This window comes from Myotis daubentonii, chromosome 2 (assembly GCF_963259705.1).
Source record: "Myotis daubentonii chromosome 2, mMyoDau2.1, whole genome shotgun sequence".
Taxonomy (NCBI): domain Eukaryota; kingdom Metazoa; phylum Chordata; class Mammalia; order Chiroptera; family Vespertilionidae; genus Myotis; species Myotis daubentonii.
Window position 1 is genome coordinate 12,372,757 of NC_081841.1, and position 24,907 is coordinate 12,397,663.

Sequence of the window (24,907 nt, forward strand, 5' to 3'; positions counted from 1 at the left end):
GTTAAAGGTAGACCTTCTGAGAGGCTGCAAAAGGCAGAGACTAGAAACAAAAGAAAAAAATTATCCTCTCCAAAAGCTCTGTGCATTCAGGCTGGGAAAATCTGTATGGACTTGATTTCTGTAGCCGAATAAATTCATAATAGAACTAGAGAAGACCAGAACAATGTTGGAGAACGGATAAGGGCTCTTCAGTGTGACAGACAAGGGCGGGGGGGGGGGGGGTCCTTGAAGTCGGTCATTTCACGGGCAGCAAGGTGAGGAGGAATACAATCAGAAGCCTCTAGGGCAGTGGTTCTCAACCTTCTGGCCCTTTAAATACAGTTCCTCATGTTGTGACCCAACCATAAAATTATTTTTGTTGCTACTTCATAACTGTCATGTTGCTACTGTAATGAATCGTAATGTAAATATTTGATATGCAGGATGGTCTTAGGCGACCCCTGTGAAAGGGTCGTTCGACCGCCAAAGGGGTCGCGACCCACAGGTTGAGAACCACTGCTCTACGGCAAGCAGAGAACATTCTGCATTTTGAGTAAGACTGGGTGGCCCAGACACCTCCAGCTGCCTGCCATACCCACAGGCCTTGCTCCAAAAAGCCTTGCTTTGCCTCCTGTGACGTTGTCATCCTGCCCAAAGCAGTGGGACCCGGAATCTGCCAAAGACAGTCCCGTAAGGGAGCTGAGGTGGTTTGTCATGAGGTCCCCTACCCATTGAGGGGCAACGGGACAGAGGCTGTCCATACTGAATAGTGGCAGGTAGACCCAATCACATTCTCTCTCCTGGGACTTTTTCATGAAGATGAACCAAAAGAGAGGGCAGCAACAGAAAGCAGGAGCAGAGAAATAAATATCAAGTCTGCATTTGGTAGCAACATGACAATAAGAAGTAAATTTTCTGCCCTAGCTGGTTTGGCTCAGTGGATAGAGCATTGGCCCACAGACTGAAGGGTCCTGGGTTTGATTCTGGTCAAGGGCACATACCTGGGTTGCAGGCTCAATCCCGGGCCCTGGTCAGGGAGTGTGCTGGAGGCAACCAATCGATGGGTCCCTCTCACATTGATGTTTCTCTCTCTGTGTCTCTCCACCTCTCTTCCACTCTCTCTAAAAATCAATGGAAAAATATTTACGGGTGAGGATTAACAACAGCAAAAAAAAAAAAAAAAAAGAAAGAAATTTTCCTTTGGTGACCTATGGAAACCAATGTAGCAAATAGTTAAGAGCATGCATTCCAGGGGTCAGCTCTTTAAGTTCCAATATACTTAACAGCTCTGTGACCTTGGATGACTGACTTAGCCTCTCTCAGTCTCATTTTGCACAAATGGAAAAACGAGAGAGCCTGCCTATTACGCAGATATATGAGACCATTTATATCAAGTGCTTAGGGTAGTCCTTGCCATATGGTAAGTGCTTGGTGGCTGTTACCACTTTATTCTATTCTGAAGGGGAAAAGTTATATTCAGGTTCTCCACCAAGTCTGCCAGCGCAGCTGTTGGGACAGATTCCTGGGTTTCCTTTCTTTTTCCTAAAGCCTCCCACCCAATCCCTAGGTCCCTTCCTTTGAAATCCGAAAGAGGCTAACATAGTAAGCTTAGAAACGAAAAGATAAAGCTTCACTTCAAAAACAGAGAACAAGAGGGAACAAGTGGATAATACAAAGCTACTTCTCAAACGTTCGATTAAATCATGGAGAATAAAGTCACGTTTGATTCATGAAAGGAAGTCAGAACATGTTGGGTTTTGTCACTTATCCTTTGAAGTTGACATCAAGGACAATCACCGCAGCCTTCCACATACCCTTGAGTTTCTCTGCCAATGACAATATTGAGCTTAATGAGCCATGGTTCTGATGAGATACGACAATTTTTGTTCTTGTGTACGTAAGTACTTAATCATCGCATCTCACTAGACTAAAACCTCGCGAAGCTTGAAAGAGATTTAGGACTGATAAATTACAGTTATTATAACGCATCCTGGCTGCATTGTGCTTCAGGATTTGCAGGCAGTTGCAAGTACATTATCTCTTTTGATTCTCACCGTATCTCTGTGAGGTAGGCGGGCAGTAGGTTAGGCAGGTGTACGGTAGGCAGCTTCCATCTGGGAGGTTAAGGGAGATAAAAGACTGGCTGGAGTGCACATAGCTGTTAACTAGCGAAAGTGAATTCCACCTCAGATCTTGTGACTCCCAGTCCCATGCTACTTTTTCTAAAGGAGTGGAAAATTCTGCATCTTAACATCCTCGGAGGTAGAACAGGCTTAACTCCAGTTTCAAAAAGGTCAAATGAGAAATAAAAACATGCTGCACAAGAGGTGGCGTTCCCCATGCCTGTGGCATACTTTACCCAGAATTCTCTACTGCTTGTCCTGGGGCTGGCTTCAAAATCATCCCAACACAGTGCTATGGGGAGCTACTGGAAGATCAGAACAGACACACGATTTTAAACTTATTTTCATGAAAAGAAGGTTCATGGGGCGTCTTCAAGGAAGCTGGATGCTTGCCAGTATTCATGTCAGCCTCTTTCTCCTGGGCACATTTTCCCGCCTCCCTTGCAGTTAGATGAGGCCATGGGATTGGGTTCTGGAATGGACCATGCGTGGAAGTGGGCAATTTTTTTCTCTTCCCATCTACCGAGTGAAGGGAGAAGACTCTGAAGATGTAGGGTTCAGCTGAGTCACAAGATGGGTGGAAGTGGGTCTTTGGCTAAATGATTATCCCCAACCCCCAAGCAACATACCCCTGCTTTGAACTATAACTGGAGAAATAAGGCGATACTGAGGCCACCGTGACTTGGGAGCCTTTGTTCAGCAATAAAGGTTGACTTCTTGTGATTATGCCCTTCCTTGAATCTTTTGGTGTCATTCTCAGAGGCAATGCTGGACTAGGCGGTCTCACACATTTCCTACTTTCAAGTTTTAAAGACCTTACGAATGTACATTGTAACGGACTTGTTTTTCTCTTTCTGCTCCTCACGATCCCCTTCCAACTTAGGAGAAATCCCTAGTTGGGTGATTTTGTCGGGACCACGGGAGTCTAAGGATCAGCTATTCCCTCATTCCATCCCCTGCAAATCAGAGTCTGGGCACTTGACTTAGTTCCTTCCAACTGAATGTTAATATCTGGGATGCTAAATCTTAAGCAAGAAGCAAGGACAGTTGAGAATGCAATCTCCGAAGCCACACACCGAATCCAGTCTGGCTGGCCTCCTGCCGCTTGCATTGCCTTGGTTCTTACCCATTTCCCAAGCCTGATTCCCCGGGTCAAGTAGATTCTGTGAGATGCTCAGAACCTATCCAGTAAACCCCGTCTGCCTCGGAGAGCCAGCGTCTGCTTCTCCTGCCTGTACTCTGTGCTCATGTGTAAGTGCATGTATGCATATGCACACAACCCAGGACTATTCCAGCACCAGCAGCAAGTGTTCTTTGCCAGGGCAGTCTCTCCAAAACAGTCATTTGTTGGTAACCTTCTCCTGGTTCAGAAGATTCAGTGATTCTTTATCTTAGGACAAAACCCACACGTTTTAGCACGACACCCCAGAGCCTGTTTGCCTTTCTGGTTTCACTCTTCTTCCGTCCGCAGGCCCCTGGGCTCGCCCCTTCTCCACACCATTGTATTCACTGTGCACGTGGCCTGTTGCGCTTTTCTCATGCTTGGCTCCATGGCAAGTTCCTGCTCTTTCATGTTCTAGCTCAAGAGTGACCTCCAGGATATACAGTTCGATGATTTTTCCTCTAGCACTGTGTGTAGCTGTTTCATAGCCTTTGTTACACTTTATTGTAATTATTCACAATTTCATCCTTCCTAGTAATAAGCTTTTTTAATTTTTAAAATATTTTAAAGATTTCAAAGAGGGAGAGGGACAGATAGAAACACTACCTCCTGCACTCCCCCTGCTGGGGATAGAGCCCAGCATGTGCCCGGACTGGGAATCGAACCGTGACCTCCTGGTTAATAGGTCGATGCTCAGCCACTGAGCCACACCGGCTGGTCAGTAATAAACTCCTTGAGGACAGTGTCTGTCTAGTCATCTATCACGACAGCTAGGATACTTCTTGGCACATAGAAAATGCTCATAGGTGTTTGTTGACTGACTGACTGACTGACTGAATATGATCTGGTGTCTGCAAGGGTCCGAGGATCAGCAGAAGGATCTCTAGAACAAATACAAAAAAGACTGTATCTAGGGCGGGGGGATAAAATGGATACACATGTAATACCCTTTGTAATACTTTAAGCAATAAAAAAAAAAAGACTGTACAGTGTTCTAGCCCTGAGCTCCCCAAAGTTGGTTTAGAAGACAAAAAGACACTAGCTATGTTGAAATAATGTTTAATGTTTAAAATTTAACAGTGCACACAATACATGTCTTAGCAGAAGAATGAAAATGTATGTATGGTGTTTAATAAAATTGACATTACAAAACAAGACCATGGTAAGAAAACCTTAAAAGCAGAAGTAAACATTTAGGTAAAAAACCAAATAAACAACATGCTAAGAGATATGATACAAAAATCCTAATAAATGTAGTTGCCTAAATCCAGACTTGAGACATTGAGATTTACTTTGCCACTTAAAAAAAAAAAAAAAAAAAAGCAAATAAAAGCAGAATGCCCTTCATTTAAAATACATTTTTAAAAAATGTTTGCACATTGTTTTCCTGCTGGCAATCGCAGTATAATCAAGTATATAAGAACACCAGCTGGATTCCAACCCGATAATTAAAAAGTGCACCTGGTCTTTCTGATAATATACAGTTCACCTCAGCAATAACAATGACAAAAATCACACAATACATTACGTTGCTATATTAGACCTCCGCTGCTGCCCATGCCCCAAAGTGAACACAGTTGAAACGACTTCAATTTAAGAGAAAATGAAAACGAAATCTTCAGCACCGTATGGTTTCTAAGCATAGAAAAGCGCGGGCAGAATGGAAGTACAGGGAGAGGGCATGGTAAGACCAGTGACGTGCTCTTCGGCAGGTTCCACTTATAAACCCCTGCCAGAATGGACAGACTGGCTGATTTCTGTATTGGTCATTGTGAGAGAAAAAACTGACTTTCAAAATTTCCTCAGATTTTGGCAGATCCCTCCAAAATGTGAAGATTGGAGATAATTTATTCACACAATCATTTCCTAGAACTTTATCAAATAAAGGAGCAGCACCATCCTGGTGGAGGTTGTGGTGAGGCAAAAGGGGTGAGGAAGAAAAAACTTTCAACATCATACCCACTCTTCCCCAGCAAGCTACTGAGTCCTTAGGGGGAAAAAAAAAATCAAAAACGTATTTTAGCAAATAAAGCACTTTTCTCGACTGAGTCCGCCCAAACTGAAATGTTTCCCTGAACACTTCAAAAAAGTATGTAATTCCAGGGCAAGCAGTTTTCTCTAATGACAACCAGTGCCGACTTGGCCAAATTGTTTCATGCTCAAGAATGTCAAATGATAACGATGCTTAGAAGAGTACCTAGATCATAGCAGGGTATGTATCTAATCAGCACACAAGGCATTTGCCAGGGAGCAATGTGGTTAAAAAATCCAAAGTTCAACTACTTCTCCTTCACAAGAATGGGAATCTCCTGGCATCGCTTTTTATTGTTAAACTTCCCTTCTTCTTACAGGTAAACCAAATCAAACCATTCCTGCCTTATGTAAAAATATTAAAATCGTATACAAACCTTACCAATGGCCTGAGAAATGCAAAGACATCCACTAAGAGATTTGTGCAAAAATCGTTTCTCTCAGAGAGCAGGATAAATTGCAAGAACAAACCAACCTCCAGAATAAAATCTTAGAAGGGACTGGCTTCTAATTTCACTAAGTGAACAATGGCGGTTTTATCTAAAATTTGCATATAGCTTTAAAATATATTTAATAAATTTAAATTCTACACAAATACTGACAGTTGGTATTATAAAATGTGAACTGGCACATTTGAGGAATTTTAGGACTTACTATGTAAGTTTCTATTACACATTAATAAAATTTCCTTGTATGTCTTTTTTGATTTATTTTTTTTTTCATTGTACATTTCAAATACAATTATGCTTACATCATGTATTCAGAACATCAATCCCCTTGGTTATTATCACAACTTTCAACCCTTTAAGTTGTACCAATATTAAAAATCATTAGGTTTGATAGCGACAAGTGAGGCAATACAACTCCTTAAGGGTTGAATGAATAAACCAGATATAAATGTTTAAGAAAACACAAGTATTATGTGGGTAATATAATTAATTACAAATTGCTTTCTGATCATGAGAGACTTCTCTTTTGAACTTGAAAATGATGCACGAGTAGAGTGTATATGGTGTGCGTGTCTCCTGCAATCCTAACGTTACTGGGTCATACAGGTTTGGGCTAACACTGCACCACCGACAGGACTGAGAATGTGCCGCATCTGTAATGCCTCTGATGGAAACAGACTCCATACTGAAGTATGGATTTCCAATCTCTTGTCCAACGTCAGCTCCTCTTTAGTTAGCAGAAGATGAAGCATCTGTCTTCCCTGTGGCTTCCTCACCAAAGAGCAGCTTTCGAAGTATATCTGCATAAAATGGTCCATACACTTGTTTGTTGAGATTCACGATGTTAGCATATTGACAGCCGAGCACTTCCAGCTCCTGCTGAATGACAGCAAGACCTCCGGGCATGGGAGGCAGGCATTTTTGAGGGCTTGGAAGACCGAGTAGGCTCTTCAAGTACAGCTGGATTCGTTTATCTGGGAGAAAAGAAGATTATCTTTATCTGTCCCATTACTAAAGTATGTAATTTTTAAAACATGAGAATAGTAATTATGGTAGGTGGGTTATAACATTATTCCCAATTCTTTACCCTGCCTATATCCATGCCCTTTACAAGGTAGCTTTGCAGCTCTTCCCATTACAGGTTGGAGTCTGTTTCCCTCCGTCTTGAATTGTGGCTGGCCTTATGACTTCCTTTGCCTAATAGAGAGCACAGCGTAAGTGCTGGTATGTTAGTTCCATGCAGAGGCCTGAAGAGGCCAGGTTCGCATCTGCTTTCTCTACCTACCGTCTGAACAAGCCTGGGCCTAATGAAAGACTGCAGCTCTTCTATCTGAGGCCGTCCTAGATCAACCTGGAGCCAACTAACTCTCAAACACTTGAGAGAGCCCAGCCAACATCAGCAGGGCTACCTTTCCAAGCCACAGCTGACCATATATGCATGTGTGGGTCCAGCAAGACCAAAAGAACTACCCTGTTGACCCAAAGACTGGTGAGTAGTACTAAATATTTACTTTTTGTTTAAGCTATGGAATCTGAGGGTGACTTGTTGTGCAGCAATAGCCAACTGATTAAAATGCAGACCACTTCGGGGGTAAGGCAGGGGATCTTTTACAAAAACTCAGTATTTAATGCTTATCATTTTGGTTATGTACACTAAAACAGACTTTGTAAACTGGCACTGCCAGTTTGGTCCACATAGTGCTTTTAAAAAATAAACCACTCAAGGTCAGGGGAATTCAAATAGAAATCTAAATTTCTGGTTCCTCTTGAAAAAATCTAGAGATATGGTTAACTTAGGGGCCCAAATTACCACATGGTAAGGGTGACCACACATCCAGGTTTTCCCAGGACACTTGAAGTTTACACCTATTGTCTTGGCATAATTAAAAAGAGCACTCTCAAAAGTGTCCTGGTTTTGACAAAGAAATCACATGTTCACCCAACATGTGGCCAACAATCTGAAGGCACTGAAGAAGTGCCACCCCAACTGGCACTCCAATTTGCCATCTTCTTCGCCCTTTGCACCCCACAGCTTCAACAATCCACATTTGAGACTATTTCACAAAAGCAAGCAAATGCATAAATAAATCGGGCTGTATAAGTATTGGGAAAATTGCACTGGACAAACCGGACCTGCTATGGCTCATGCTGCTCCCAGAGCTTTCTTTGGCCTTGGAAACAGAAATCTCACAAAGAAGGTGAACTAAGGAGAATAAACTCCATCAAATGCAGACAACTATGGCATTAATGAAATTCCTATCTCCGAATGCTTCTCCCAAAAGTCACACATTCTAGCCAGATCTGTCCTAGAACTCGAAAGTTCCCAATATCCCATGTCCATGTCTTAGCCAGAATTGCTTCCTCTTACTAGAATGTTCTTCCATCTCACCTCTGCCCCAAGTCAAAAACAACCTTCAATTCCAAGCCTAAAGTTATCTCATTCTGTGGCTTTCCCTAACACCTGTCAGATTATCACACCATATTATTGTTTTCTGTTATATGTGTCTCTCTCCCTGCTTAGGTGAGCTCTCTGAGGGCGAGGGCTACTCTTTTTTATCTTTATATCCCTGGTCTGGCATGTGGCAGGCAGGTCACAAATGCTGACTGAATTGAAGAAAGAATGGAATGAAAAAGGTCTATAAAGATCAATGCCAAACTGAAGACAGGGAGGAATGGGGGCTGGAAAAGGCAGTCACAGGTAACTTGGGCCTTCCCCATAATTTGTCAACAAGAACAAATTACTCATGTATGCACAACCCGTACAACTGAAAATTATTTTTTTTAAATGCAGATGGCTACAAGCATGCAAATAATCTACACAGTAGGTAAGCTACAAATAATATGTACCTGGTTTGGGTATGCGTTTTTTAAACATTAGCTTGAAAGAAAGCTTTTCTAATTATCTTTTTAAAAGTCTGAGAACACAGTAGGAGTTGTAATTGCCTTATAAATAAACAGCACACCAATTAGGAACAGAAGCAGCAGACCACGGTGGGTTCTGTGCACAGGGGAGGAGAACCGTGGCTAATGCTGGTCAAGCCCTTTTATGTCCTCTAAGTGCTTCGTTTCTCCTAACTCCTCTGTGGGCAGGACGTTAAGAATCAATTGTGTACCAAAGATCCCGTTCGACTGGTTGCCTGACTCTCCAGAGCCCAGGTCTATTGTCATCACAGATATGGTCCAAACAGTTTCTCATAAGATTGCTTAAAGGATAAAACTCTTTCAAAACTGTTATTTATGCTGAGAAGTGGTTCTGTCTCCTCTGTGGATGAGTCAGTTTTTAGGCCAAGACTAAAATGACAGAAGCATTTGTCCAGTTAGGAGCAGCCAAACCGAGTCCCTGCCAAAGGCGTGCTCTTGGCTTCTAGAGTCACAAGAGAGCCGCTCAAGTGAGTCATTCAAGTTGCTAGGCAACAATACTTTGAATGAGGTTAAAAAAAATGCTTAAGTTTTTAAAAGAACAGGAAAGTTGGACTGGGGGAGAGGGGTGGAAAAAAGTTGCTTTACCAGCTTCCCCCTCTCTTATGGCATTGCAAGTACCTCCCTTATTTAAGCAAGGGCGCAGAGGACACTTGGATGCTCCGGCCACCCTGCCAACAAGCAGCAGGGCTTCGGCTCCAACCAGAGCAGTAAAGAACATGAGCTCCAGAGTCAGACGGGCTCAGTAAGACTCCCTACCCTGCAACCGGCTAGTTATGTGACCTTGGGGGAGAGTCTCTTAACCACTAAGTCTCCGCTGCCTTCGCCCTCTCCACAAATATTTACTGTGTCATCTATGCGCCCAGCATGGAACAAGGATACAGCAGTGCACAAACATGCACCCCGTCCTGAGGCCTGCACACCTGTGGGGGACACGCGACATGTGGCAGAGACTGCAGTGTCTGCCCCTCTTCCTCTGAGGAACACCAACTCCCAGGGATCAACTCTTCAGCTAGAGGTAATGGGCTGTGCGGACAGACTTGTCACCAGTGAAGGTTGTGCAGCAGAGGGCTCAGCCACAGGCCGCTGTGGTCATGCTGAGCCTGTTACTGTGATCAACTGCGCCCTCCAGCAGCCTGCAGTGCTGCATACCAGACTGCTCTTTTCTGGGGGAGGGCTGAGGCCTCGAGCTTTTAGTGGCCTGTGTGGCCTAGATCCCGAGCATTCCATGTCTCCAGGGATAAGGATGAGAGAAACTATTTGAGAGCCTCAAATAAATAATAACAAGTATTTGTATTCTTAGGGAAGTCAATGTTGTATTTCAAAAACTTGCAGGTTAGTCCCAGAATGTTACTGTGTTCTATTCTACACTCCCTTCTTCCTTCTAGTCTTTATTTCTCACTCTCGATAGGAGACACTTGCTTTGTGCCCCACATCACCTGCTCCCTCTTCTTTTGACCATAGCACCCGATTTTGTTTGGGGGGGAAACCATCTGTCCCCTATTCTCAGACCAGGTGTTATAGCTAAAGTGACTCACCCTGGCTCCATGGTGAACACATGTCTTGGACTCTAAGTTCCTTCTCCTCTGGCTACCAAAACTGATTCAAGAATGGGACATGACCCACAGTCAGGCCAAGTGGAGCCAATGAGCTACCAGGGAAGCCAACTCCTTGTTTTAAACAGGGGAAGAGCCCTGGCTGGTGTGGCTCAGTAGTTAGAGTGTCAGCCCATGCACCAAAGGGTGCCCGGTTCAATTCCCAGTCAAGGCAACAATACTTTGAATGAGGTTTAAAAAAATGCTTACATTTTTAGCCCTGACCAGTTTGGCTCAGTGGATAGAGTGTCAGCCTGCGGACTCAAGGGTCCCGGGTTCAGTTCCGGTCAAGGGCATGTACCTTGGTTGCGGGCACGTCCCCGGTGGGGAGTGTGCAGGAGGCAGCTGATCGGTGTTTCTCTCTCATCGATGTTTCTAACTGTCTATCCTTCTCCCTTCCTCTCTGTGAAAAATCAATAAAATATATTAAAAAAAATTTTTTTAAAAGAACAGGAAAGTTGGACTGGGGAGAGAGGGGTGGAAAAAAGAGGGTTGCAGGTTCCATACCAGGCCCCGGTTGGGGTGTGTGTGGAAGGCAACCAATTGATGTCTCTCTCCCATCGATGTTTCTCTCTCTCTCCATCTCTTCCTTCCCTCCCCAACCTCCATCTTCCACTTTCTCTAAAAAGCAATGGCAAAAATATCCTCGGGTGAGGATTAACAAAAATAAATAAATAAAATAAAAATAAACACGGGAAGATGTAGGCTTGAGCTGAAGCTGTCTCACTGTGTGGGAAGAGACGACCTGTGAGGCAGCCAGCCCAGAGGAAGGCAGTGCCGAGGGCTGGAAGTGGGGAAGCCAGTGCTGGGGACACAGTCTGAGCTCTGGTTAAGCTGTGCCTGCAGCCAGCCCTACCTCTCATGTTTTCAGTTACATGAGAAAACACATTCTCTTTTTGCTTAAGCTAGTTTAGATTCTCAGTCACAAGCAACAGAAATGTCCTAATGATACATCCTCCATTTTCCCAACTTACCAACACAGCTTGACACCCAGATATTCACATTCTTAGCAAGCAAGTACAGTGGGGCCTTGACTTATGAGTTTAATTAGTTCCGTGACAGAGCTCGTAACTCAAATTACTCATATGTCAAATCATAAAGTGAACGAGTGAGACACGTGATGCTGGGCTGATGTTGTGGTGTTCACTGTGATGTTCGCTGTGCCAACTAGCGGTGGGGTATCTGAAGCTGGCCTGTAACCCGAATTTTAGCTCGCAACTCAAAGCAAAAAATCGGCCAAGAGATGGCTCGTATCTCGAAAAACTCATTTGTCGGGACACTCGTAAGTCAAGGCCCCACTGGACAACAAAAGCCCACCCATTATGCCCCCCAGTTCCATAGCATTCTCATTCTTTGTCTCCTTATGTCTGACCAGGAAAGGTGTTTTGGTTGGCCGAGGCTAGTTCACGCACAACTGATGTGTACTTTCTGTGAACATACTGTCAGTTGGTTTGGACTGTCACGTGGATCTAGAATCTAGATTTTAACATTACTTGGCAGCATTTTGTTATTTTCCTCATAAAAATCTACTGTCTGGATAGTAAGATAGAAGGCCCTGAAACATCTCTCACTCCACTACATATACACACAGAAGAAGCAGCAAGTCCCAAACCTTTTAAAATATTAATACTAGCTTCATATTTTCAATATTTATTCTCCCAAGGAGCAGGAAGATTGTTTAAAAACTAAATGTTGACTGACAGTTAACATTAGTCAAAACCAGCAAGTTAAAGCAAAGTGGAATTGAAGAAGAAAATGATAAAAATATGAGGACCCACCAATCAAAGACCGGATAGGATTGTCTTCCTTTTCAATGCTTGAAAATTGACCTACAAGATTAGCTTGAACCTCCGCATTTAAAGTGGGTAAGCCTCTCTCCACCAGGGTCTTGTTAACCTCAGCACATGTCTGAACGCCAACAGAATTCAGGACTTCCTTCAAGTTAAAGGTCCTACAAAACAGAAAAGAAAATCCCATCAGAGACAGTTTTTGTCCCCCAGTTTATTGCTGTTGTTTTTTAAAATATACCAATATAGCCCTAACCGGTTTGGCTCAGTGGATAGGGCGTCAGCCTGTGGACTGAAAGGTCCCAGGTTCGATTCTGGTCAAGGGCATGTACCTTGGTTGTGGACACATCCCCAGTAGGGGGTGTGCAGGAGGCAGCTGATCAATGTTTCTCTCTCATCATTGTTTCTAACTCTCTATCCCTCTCCCTTCCTCCCTATAAAAAATCAATAAAATATATTTAAAAAAATAAAATAAAATAAAAATATACCAAAATGCCCCACCGGTGTCACTCAGTGGTTGAGCGTCGATCTATGAACCAGAAGGCCACGGTTAGATTCCCCATCAGGGCACATGCCCGGGTTACAGGCAAGATCCCTCATGTGGGAAATGCAGGAGGCAGCTGATCAGTAATTCTCTCTCATTATTGCTGTTTCTATCTCTCCCTCTTCCTTCCTCGCTGAAGTCAATAAAAATAAAATATACCAACTTATTTCAAACATTTACCCATTTTTTTCTTATATAAAACAACAGTTACATCTATTAGAATGAACTAAAAAAATAGTAACTCTTTCCAATCACCAACCCTTTGTAGTTAAAGTTTTTACATGCTTAAAACCACTTAATTCTATGCATAGTGTTTACATAGGAAAGCACAGGCAGAAAAATGAGGTCCCTGAAAATAAGTCTGCAATCCCATTTTCATGCAGAGCTATTAGAAAAGGAAAGAAAATACCAATTCTTAAAATAAACCTTTGGTCTGAGTGGATTTCATTCATAGATTTTTTTTTTTTAGCTTGGAAAATGAGGTAAAATCAATTCCTTTATCTATACCTGAGCTATAAACCTATAACACCAATCAAAACAAGAAATGAAGAGATTTTGTGGTCAATTCCATAAAAGGCAAATTACCTAAAACTCTTGACTTATCATGACCCAAAATAAGAAGCTCCTTCTCATTGCTACTTTCAAGCAACTGATCAATAATGCAAATATATAGAGTTCAGAAAATTGTACAAAGTAATTAGCAGTTGGTATTTAATAGGTAAGGAAAAAGGTAATTAGAAAGTGCATTTGTTGGGTCTATGAATAATGACTGAACACTGCATCTCCCTATCCAGAAAGGGTCTTTAAAATAATCCTGTTCAAAACAGGAATTAAAGGATGAGAGGCCCAATGATAGGAGGCAATGTAATGTCGTTATAGCATAAGATGTGGTGTCACACAGACCTGGTTCAAATCCTGACTCTAATGCTAAACTTGCTATGAGATTATATTAGCGCTTGGCAGATTGTCAGACACATAGTAAATGCTCAATAATAATAATAATAATAAAAGACTGTTTATCATTATTGCCATCATTAACAACAATAAGAGCCTGGCCAGTGTGGTTGAGTGTTGACCCATGAACCAGGAGGTCACAGTTCAAATGCCAGTCAGGGCACATGTCCAGGGTGCAGGCTTGATCCCCAGTAGGGGGTGTGCAGGAAGCAGCCTATCGATGATTCATCATTGCTGTTTCTATCTCTTTTTCCTTCTCCCTTCCACACCCCAAAGTTAAATTCTTTATGGCAAAATTTTTACCTTCTGACTTTTACCTAACTCCCTCCTGCTTTTAATCATGAGTTCTTAGGCTAAAGGAAAAAATAATTTCAGCATAAGCCATGACTTCCTATTCACAATGAAGGAGGCAAAATTCTTGCTAGTTTTCAAAATGCATCATCTAACTAAATATAAATGACGTCTGGGTCTACTGACTACTGAAATCATTTGTTTTTTTTAGTATTGTGGATGTAAATACCCATTCATAACGAGGATAATTGAGAATTGACTTCAATCATTTCCTAATACAGGTGGGGGGGGGATTAAACAAAATAATAAAACAGATATCAGAACTATAAAGAGAATGATTTAACAACTAAATAGTTATTAAGAGTTAACTTTTATCAAGCACTTGTTATATGCCAGACACCTGTAGAAATATTTCACATGAATTATCTTGAGTTCTCACAATTCTAAGACAGGCACAAATATTATCCCCTTTTTGAAAAAAGGGAAATAAGGCTCAGGGTGATTCAGGAACTTGTTCAAAGGTACGTACATAAGTCAATCACAGAACTAGGCTTTAAAAATCTAGATTTGGATTAAAAAAAATCTGTCCTCTTAGTAGTTTTATAGTACACATAAGCAGCATTGGGGGTTCAGTAAAGGTTTAAGATTTTTCTGGACAATAATGATTACCCAGTGTGGGGAAAGGCTTAGGTAAGAACAACGGCAAAAACAGGTTTCTTTTCATTATAGGTCTTGGTTCCTGCGTATGAAATAAATGAGCCTGTCAGGGTAGCATAAAAACCAGTGGAAAGGAAGTATTGGGGGGAACACTTTGTAAGGTATATGATTTTCTAACCACTACGCTATACACCTGAAAGTAATACAAAATGATATTCAATATAAACTGTAATTGAAAAATAAAAAACATAGACTCAAAAAAACCCACCCACAATGTATTTTTAACCTTAATAATAATTTTAATATTTAAGATTCGGTTTGTTCAGAATTTATTCTCATAGAGAATGACTATGCCAATAACTCTCTAGTATCTTTTATAATATTTTATTAATATTAAAAAATATTCAAAACAATTTAAAAAAGAAATCAGTAGAAAGGGCAGGGCCTTGAGACAGTTGGACCAGGGCTCAGGCCTTGCTTTGCTCTTTTCTTGCTGTGCAGCCCAACGCAAAACCTTGGGCTTCTGTTCAAAATGAAAACGTTGGATTTTTTAACCACTCAGGCTCCTTTTGGCTCTTAATATTCTAGGATTTTACCAGGTAATTTATGTGCTCTCTGAGTAATGCGCAGGAATATGGGAACAGGTGCATCTCGCTCCCTTCAATGAGAGGGAGAGTCCGTGTCCCTGAAAACACCTCAAAGGGAAGCCACCAGCAGGAGGCGCTTAACCCATATAGGACCCGTGGAAAGGTGGCCACCGACTAAGATCAGCAGTTTTCTGACTTGGACCAGATTCCCAGCAGGATGACCTAACTGCAAAATCTCAATGGGATTCTAGTATTCAGTGAAGGTATGATACTGGGAAATGAATTTCACAAAACAAAACCTTCAGTGAACCTGTGTAATATCTCCAAAGGACAGAGAGGTCACTACTTCTCAAGTCTTCATAGCTCGCGGGATCAGTAAAGTTGGTAAACATTTCATTATAGAAAAATGATAGGTGTCAGAACTACTTAATCTGGAAAGCCTCTTTGACAGGGCATCCTAAAGACTGAGCTAGGTGGATTTCTGGCTTTTGTTTGTTTTTTTCCACAGCTCCATCAAAGAAGGGCTTTTGCACACACCCATCCTCAGTGGAAATACTACACTCACCCTGGCATTTGTCATGGAAAAGACCTCTCCCTTCCTATGAAAGGACACTTAATCCTTCAGAGATATTAAAAGAAATTCTAGCCCAGCAGGCGTGGCTCAGTGGTTGAGCACTGACCTATGAACCAGGAGGTCACAGTTCGATTCCCGGTCAGGGCATATGCCTGGGTTGCAGGCTCGATCCCTAGTAGGGGGTGTGCAGGAGGCAGCCACTAAGTGATTCTCCCTCATCATTGATGTTTCTATCTCTCCCTCTCCCTCTCCCTTCCTCTCTGAAATCAATAAAAATATATTTTTTAAAAAATTCTAGAAAAATGTATGAGATAAGCTTCTCTAAAACACAGTTCTGAATGTCACATCCAAATGTCCAAGGTTATTCACATTCTCTGAAATGCATGCAGAGCCTAACATAGGGGGAACAGAGAAAAACACGTGGAACTTACTCTTTATTCATGCCTTCGAGCAGAACAGCCGAGACCCTCTTTAACCGGTCTGCCAGCTCAGGGAGGCCTTCTGTGATAGCACCCAACATATTGTTGGTAATGAGGGACAGGCAGGCAATAATTTTCAATTGATTCAGCTTTGCTGTCAGTTCCTGAAGACGTGCTTCATCTGTGATCAATGTCTAGCATATTTATTTAAAATGGAAAAATAGAAAGGGAAGCTCAATACCACGAAAATGTAAAATAAGCAGTATCACATCCACACTCCCATTTTTATCTGATTTCAGCGAAGTCATTAAACCACCTGGCAACACAGACAGACTAGCTGATTCATAGTTAGAACTTAAGAATGAAAATAATGGAAAACTTGAGGGAAGAAAAAAAATCACTCACCTCTGGAAATTCTTTTTTCTGATAATCCCACTGCAACAGTTTCAAATAACTGTTATTTAGCACCAGTGTAGGGCTCAGGTGTGGCTTGGAGCTGGTTCCGGCCGCAGGAGTTAAACCGGTCTCAGAAACAGAAAGTAATTCTTCATTTACAGATTCTTTTATCCACTTGGTAGTTTTATCAAGAGCACCTACAAGTGAAAAGGCCACACATTTGTCCTACAGCTGATGGATCGCTGCATTCGTGCATTCTTCAGACAGATGCTGTGTTAGGTGCTGGGCCCTCAAGGAGCTTACAGTCCAGACGGGGAGACAGACCTGCACACCAACAATTACAGCAGAATATAAAGACTAGAAGGCACAGTGGGAGTGGAGGGAGCAGAGGATGTCCAGAGCAGAGACTAAGAGAAAGAGCTGTGACACTGAAGACACACAGCAGAGGAAAGGGCTGTCACCCCAGGCCGGGAGAACAGTCCATACAAAACCTGAAAAAGTGAGAGAATATGGCACCTTCTGGATGCTACAAGCAAATCTGTTATGGCTGGTTCATAAAGAACTAAGGGAAAGAGAGTGGTAGCGCATGGCACTGGATGAGGAGACATACCAGCTCACACACGACCTTGAGTTTTGTGCAGAGAAGGTGTTTAAAAGAAAAGCATTATTAAACATGTTGGGGTCCTGGACACCTCTGAGTGTCTGAGTAGAGCTGTCTTTCCCAAAATGCACATGCATGCTGGCGTGCACACTTTATTTTACTTCCACCCAGTACTAAGGTTCCCCACTGGAAACAAGTTGCTTTTTATATTCTTTCTCTCTCTCTCCCCCTCTCTCTAATTAATCTTTACTGCTGAAAATATTATAGATGTCCCCTTTGTTTGTGGTTGTTGTTTTTTCCATTGACCTCTTCCACCCTGTTCCAGCCCCTCCCAGGCCTTCACCACTCTATTGTCTGTGTCCATGGGTTATGCATATATGCAAATAAGTTCCCCTGTTAATCACTCTCCTCCCACCCCACCTCCCTTCCCTCTGAAATTCATCAGTCTGTTCCATGCTTCTATGTCTCTGGTCCTATTTTATTCATCAGTTTATTCTGTTCATTAGATTCCACATATGAGTGAGATCATGTGATACTTAATCTTTCTCTAACTGGCTTAGTTCGCTTAGCATAATACTCTCCAGGTCCATCCATGCTGTTGCAAATAGTAGTTCTTTCTTTTTTATAGCTGTGTGGTATTCCATTATGTAGATGTACCACAGCTTTTTTATCCACTCATCTGCTGATGGGCATTTGGGCTGCTTCCAAATCTTAGCTATTGTAAATTGCACTGCTATGAACATAGGGGTGCATATATTCTTTCTGATTGATGTTTCTGATTTCTTAGGATATATTCCTAGAAGTGGGATCACTGGGTCAAATGGGAGATCCATTTTTTATTTTTTGAGGAAATTCCATACTGTTTTCCACAGTGGCTGCACCAGTCTGCATTCCCACCAGCAGTGCATGAGGGTTTCCTTTTCTTCACATCCTCGTTTCTTATAAAACTATGTATTTGGTAGAATTTATCAGGTGGCAATTGCTAAAAAAATGTAGACTGAACACAAGTGCAGATTTTAAAAAAAGCCAGAGAATGAACTAAAGAATAGTCACCCTGAAATTCTTCCTCAGACCCAGCACTTAAATAGGGGTAATTTATCAGCAGCTCTGTTTGCCAGACTAAGGGAACACCACCCCCAGCATTTCACAATTTCGTTTCTCCTCAGTTGGCAAATGTTGTTCTTGTTTTTTCTAGTTCTGTTTATAATGATGCAAAGTACTTGCAGTCTTTTATTTAAAAGAATATCCAACAGAGAGTGTGTGCAGAAATCATCATGGATATAATTACAATGTGGCCATAATAAACATTTATACTGCAAGCGTAATCATTTACAGCTGACACATTTAAAAGGCCATTTAGTTAGTTCAAACAAAAGCAAGAGTGTAGCATAGTGGTTCTCAATCCTTGCTGATTTTAGAATCATCTGGGGAGCTTTAAAAAGGAAAAAAAAATCATCCTGGGCACAGCTCCTAGAGATTCTGATTTAATCAATCTGAGATGGGGCACAGCCATCTCTGTTCAAACACCCCGAGTGATCCTATTATGTAGCCAGCATTGAGTACAACTAGTAAAGCAGAAAGAACCCGAGTTTAGAGTGAAACATCGGGTTTTTTTAAGGGATCGGCTGAGACTGCACTTCATAACCTGGTACACTGACTCCTCTATGTGGCTCTAAAAGCAAGGTCAACTCCACGAGGCACCTGTACCCTAGGTCTTTCATGTGGACAGTAATAAAAGCCTCTCTATCCACTCATTTATTCAATGGTAACTGAGCACCTCTACAGGCCAGGTATCGCACTGGTGCTGGAGAATCAGAGATGAGTAAATACAATCCCTGCACTCAAGAAGCGCCTATTCTACTCGGAGATAGAAACACAACAGCAGACAATGACTTTATAGGTGTGTTGTCCTAAGAATTTACCAGGAGCAGTGGGGGCCTAAGAGCACTTATCCATATTTGCTTTTTTATGCCTAGCAACACCTCATCTCCCTTCTTTTGGTACTTATTTTCCTTTGAGAAACCATTGTCTTTTGCTCCAGGCTTTCTTTTGTGACTATCAATTAAGAGGCCCTTGACCAGTAGTTGGACTGAGCCAGATGCCCATCAGTCTTTTACCTGGACTCTGAATGGTGACTACAGCATTCACGGATGACCCGTTTTGAAGTACACATAAACCATTCTGACTATGGAGCCCAGGAGTCTTCCTTTGTTTTTTTTTCCAACCCCGATTCCTGACACACTCCTGGTTTCTGGCCTTGCTCAGGATAGGTATTTATTTTATTTTATTTTTATTGATTTCAGAGAGGAAGGGAGAGGGAGAGAGATATCTATATAATAAAAGCCTAAGCGACTGTTATGGCAGAATGACCAGAACGACTGGTCGCTATGATGCACACTGACCACCAGGGGGCAGACGCTCAATGCAGCAGCTTTCCCCGGGTGGTCAGTGTGCTCCCATAGGGGGAGCGCCACTCAGCCAGAAGCCAGGCTCATGGCTGACGAGTGCAGCTGCCACGGCAGGAGCCTCTCCCGACTCCTCCGCGGCAGCACTACTGAGCAGCAAGCAGCGAGCAGCGGCAGCAGGCACAGCGGGCCAGGATGAGAGCCAGCGACACTTGGCCCTGATTTGGGCTCATCCCTGGCCGCCTGCTGTTTGGCGCACTGCTACATCCCCTGAGGGGTCCCAGACTGCCAAAGGGATGTCCAACTGCCGGCTTCGGCCCGATCCCACTGCCATTCTCTGAAAAAGCAGTCAGTCAGTCTGAACAACTCAGTGACTCAGGGAAGCACAGGGAACTAGGGTGAGCCTGCCTCTGCACTTGACTCACCCACTCGATGGTGCTCGCAGGACAGACCATAGTGGCCCAACCCGTGCACGTGCAGCAGCTGCTGAAGCTCAAGCAGCAGGCCGTGCAGTAGCAGAAGGCCATCTAGCCACAAGCCGGCAGGTGGACATCCCCTGAGGGGTACCAGACTGCGAGAGGGTGCAGGCCAGGCTGAGGGACCCCTCCCCCCACACCCCAGTGCATGAATTTCGTGCACTGAGCCTCTAGTAGAAACATAAATGATGAAAGAGAATAATTGATCAGCTACCTCCTGCATGCCCCAGGGATTGAGCCTGCAACCCAGGCATGTGCCCTGACCAAGAATGGAACTGTGACCTCCTGGTTCATAGGTTGATGCTCAACCACTGAGCCACACCTGCTGGACAAAGTAGGTATTTTAGCTTTAGCCTCCATCCTTCCATTCACTTCCGTGTTTTGTTAACTCAGCCAAAGTTGGTTTCTGCTGGATGCAATATAACCCAGCTGATCTAACACAAAACTGAATAATCAAAGTTGCCAAAGCAGCAGCTTGGTTTAATCTTGGCTTGGCTATGGGAGACCTGGCTTTGTGTACACACTACTTATTCGCTGTGTGACTCTGGCTTTGGGCAGGTCATGGCTAAGCATCACTTTGCTCATTTTTAAAATAAATATATCCTGAAATCCCTGTATTCCAGGCAAAGACAATCACAATGAAGTATAATAATGTACTTTAAAAAAATATTTGTCTCATAGAATTTTTAAAAAAAGCACTTGAAGTTCATGAGAACATTTTATCAAATGTAAAATATCTAAATAAGTAAAACCTTTTTCTTTCTGAGTATCTTAAAAATTACTTGTGGTATGGCCCCCTCTGGGGTAATTTATTACTCTTTCCACAGGTAATTTAGTTTTTGGATCTAATCTGGTTATCTTTTTGATGCTTAATACATGCACCCAATCATTGCCAAAGGCTTTCTTTGGTGTGTTTTATTTCATTTTTATCCTATCCCATTCTTTCCTTTATTTTAAATACCTTTACATACAATACATATATAATTGACATTCAATAAACTGCACATACTTAAAGTGCACAATTTTATGTTTTAATACATGTATACATATACACAACCATGAACATATGCATCACCCCCAAAAGATTCCTAGTGGTCTTTCTAATCATCACCACTTCTCCTTCCCTCCCACCCACCCTCACCATCCCCAAACATACTGATCTGCTTTCTGTCAGATCAATTCGCTTTGTCTACAGTTTTATAAAAATAAAATCACAAATGAACTATTTTTACAACATAGTGATTAGATATTTATATAACTTATGACGTGATCATATGATAAATTTAGTGCCCATCTGACACCATACATACAGGGTGAGGCAAAAGTAAGATTACAGTTCTGAGTACATGAAACACAGAGTTTATTCTTACATTATTATTTATTAATCATTATATTATTTTCCATACGAACAACTGTAAACCTACTTTTGTCCCATGCTGTAGTTATTACAATATTATTAACTATATTCCCTATGCTATACTTTACATGCCCATGACTACTTGTAACTACCAATTTGTACTTCTCTTTTTTTTTAATCCTCACCTGAGGATATGTTTTTATTGATTTTAGAGAGAGAGGAAAGGAGAGAGAGAGAGAAACATTTCTCAGTTGCCTCTTGTATGCACCCTGACCAGGGATCGAACCCGAAACGTAGGTATGTGCCCTGACCAGAAATTGAATCCACAACCTTTTGGTGTATGGGATGATGCCCCAACCATCTGGCAAGGGCCCAATTTATACTTCTTAGTCCTTCCCTCCTTTAAAAAAATATTTGTATTGATTTCAGAGAGGAAGGGAGAGGGAGAGAGATAGAAACATCAACGATGAGAGAGAATCATTGATCGGCTGCCTCGTGCACGCCCCCTACTGGGGATCGAGCCTGCACCCAGGCATCCAACTGTGACCTTCTGGTTCATAGGTTGATGATCAACCACTGAGCAATGCTTTTTCATTTATACCCCCAACACCCCTCCCACCTGGCAACTGTCAAAATGTTCTCTATATCTATGAGTTTGTTTCTGTTTGGTTTGCTCACTTACTTTGGGTATCTTTTGGGTATATTTTAAGTAAGGCAGATGTATATATAAAATCTCTCTGTCAGCAAAGTAAAAACTTTTTTGGAGTCAATTCAGAAACTCAGTCCTTGTCTATATGAATTTTCCAATAATTCTTTTATAAAAATCATGTACACACAAAAATCCAACACTTTTGTCTTTCTGTGTGATACTGTGAGGCTCTTATTTTGATATTAGGACACAGTGGCCGACTTTTGGCAGTCAGTTAAGGATATAATTAACACCTGACATACACTCTGTTTCCTGGACTCTTGACTTGTCTGGGAACATATCTGGAGCCTGGGCAATAATGACCTATATGCACAACAGGATTTATTCTATTCTTAAACCTCTGAAAATATCCAAGTCAATGTGAAAGGTGCAAGTGAATTACAGGTCGCTAAGCCAAGGTTTTAAGGAGAGAAATAAACCATTTGAGATGAACAAAACCGTAATTTAACCCTATATTAAGGAACTTGCTCAAAATTCCAAGCTATTTTTATTCAAAACGTGGAGACATTTATACATATGTGTACATACACAGGCACACAAACAAAACCAAACACTAAGTCTCAGGAAAACACTGCTAAGAACAAACTATTGCTCAGGTTTCAGATTCAGGTTCTATGTGGGGTTCTAGTTCCCTTGATCCTTCTCTCGCTTTGAAACTAAAGCAACATAGCCCTGAAGTCATAGCCTTTTGATGTAGAAGGATCCTGAGAAGTCATCTAGTCTTATATACCCCCTGATGCCAGAGCTCCCTCTGCCAATCCCCCAAAGACATTCACTATCGTGTTGGGAGGCAGTGTTGCAGTGGTTGAATGCACATGCACTGGGGCAGAAACATAACTGGGTTATCCAGGCTTTACCACTTACTAGCAGTCACTTAGAGTTAAGCACCTTAACCTCAATTTCTTCCTTTGTCAACAGTGCATGATAATAGTGCCAGCTATTATGAGCTTGAATGGGTTAATAAATGTAGTGTTTGGCATAGTGTAAGGACATGGCACTTAATAAGTGCTCAAATAAAATGTAGATAACATAGACTACTAATATAAAAGAGCGGCTCATTCCAATGTTAAAATAGTTCTGGCTGCTACTTCCCTCCCATGGATCCTGCTCGGCCCTACAGAGCTTAACCAAAATCCCTGAGTGACTATCAACAGGGCAGAGTTCATGGCCCACCTGAGTCTCCTTGTTGCCAAGCAGAAGTGCCCAGCTGTTGGATTATTCCTCCTGTGGCCCTCCATGACACATGCTCTCTTTCCTGGATGTTTACAAGCGGCTCCTGCTTGGCTTTGTGTACATAATGCTATCATATTGACTATCTTGACAGAAAAGCTCAGTCCACAAGGGGTGGAATGAGCTGGGTGAATCCCCTAACTCAGCCTTAGACTGTGGTGAATTAAAGTCCAGAGATGGGTTTGCCAATGAGAGAACCAGTTAGCCTGTCTCTTGCCAGCTGTGAAGTTATCAGTTCCTTGCCTGTGAAATGAGGGTATAATAGTATCTACCTCCTTGAGTAATTGTGTGGATCCAAGGTAATACCTCTTTGACTCCCATTCTTTCTTGACCCCCTCTAGTCCAGTTTTAAGGCCCACTAGTTCACTGACTGCTCCCATCACGGTTATCAAGGTTACCAAGGATCCTCATGTAGACATATCCAGTGGTCAAGCCATGGCTTTCATCTTTCTTGACTACTTGGCAGCACTTATCACAGCTGCTAACTTCTTCCTCTTCTGAACATTTTCTTCACATGTCTTACGGGACACCACTCTCTCCTGGCATTCATTAACTCTGGTTACTCCTGCAGTTTCAACTGCTAGATCCTTCTCTTCAGCTCCAAATGCTTTAGAGTCCCAGGTCAGGCCCCTTCTGTATCTACACTCACTCCCTAGGTCATCACATCCAGTGTAATGCTGTGGATAAGAGCAGGGGCCATGAAGCCAGACTGCCTAGGCCCATGGTCGGCAAACCGCGGCACGCGAGCCACATGCGGCTCTTTGGCCCCTTGAGTGTGGCTCTTCCACAAAATACCGGCTCTTTCACAAAATACCGACTTCTGTGCATGGGCCACGAACTTTCAATCACACTGTATGTGCGCGCCCGCACATGGTATTTTGTAGAAGAGCCACACTCAAGGGGCCAAAGAGCCGCATGTGGCTCGCGAGCCGCGGTTTGCTGACCATGGGCCTAGGTGAGTCCCAGCTCTATAATGTACAAGCTGTATTATGGAGGCAAGTGATTTAACCTCCCTGTGCCTCGGTTTCCTCATCCATAAAATAGGGAGTGATTTCCTAAAGTTACTGTGAAGATTAAATTAGTTACACAGGTGAAGAGCTTAGAATGTGGTAAGCTTTTATATATGTTATCTAGTTACGTGGCTTCATCTACCATAAATATACTGAGGGTTCCCAAACATATATCCCCATTCTCCAATACTCTAATCTCGTATCTAAAAGCCCACCTGAAATCTCCATGTTGATGTCAAACAAGATCTCAGAGATTATGTTATCTAAAACTGAACATGATTCCATAGCTTCCCCCAATCTTCTTTCCCTTTATCTCCCCCATCTCACTAACAGGTATCACTATTCAGCCAGGTGCTCAGGTGAAAACCTTAAAGTCATCCTCAACTCCTCTCTTTTCCCCCCTCATCCAACTTTCATAAAATCTTGTTACTCCATTCCAAAATACATCCAGAATATGACCTCTTCTTACTACTCCCACCACTACCACCTGATCAAGCCACCATCATTTCTTGCCCGGGCAACTGCAATACAACATAACTGGTACCCTGGCTTCCCTCTTTGCTCCAGATAATCTATTCTTTACCCGAGAGCCAGAGTATTCTTTAAAATGAAAATTAGATGTTGTTTCTCTGCTCAAAACTCTCCAAGGACT

General features: G+C 42.4%; 1 protein-coding gene across 4 annotated transcripts in view; it reads right to left on the bottom strand.

The window, feature by feature from the left end:
* Window positions 1–4,307: 4,307 nt before the first annotated feature.
* TCP11L2 (t-complex 11 like 2) overlaps window positions 4,308–24,907 on the bottom strand; it is a 39,829-nt gene continuing 19,229 nt past the window's right edge. For 3 of the 4 annotated variants that reach the window (XM_059681764.1, XM_059681763.1, XM_059681765.1), the window contains exons 7-10: window positions 16,477–16,664; window positions 16,084–16,265; window positions 12,037–12,209; window positions 4,308–6,718 (exon numbers count right to left, since the gene is read on the bottom strand). In XM_059681764.1, coding sequence (XP_059537747.1) covers window positions 6,474–6,718; window positions 12,037–12,209; window positions 16,084–16,265; window positions 16,477–16,664 — 788 coding nt within the window. In that variant the 3' untranslated portion in view covers window positions 4,308–6,473. The remainder of the gene's footprint in view (window positions 6,719–12,036; window positions 12,210–16,083; window positions 16,266–16,476; window positions 16,665–24,907) is intronic. The other variant, XM_059681766.1, reaches the window with a different exon arrangement.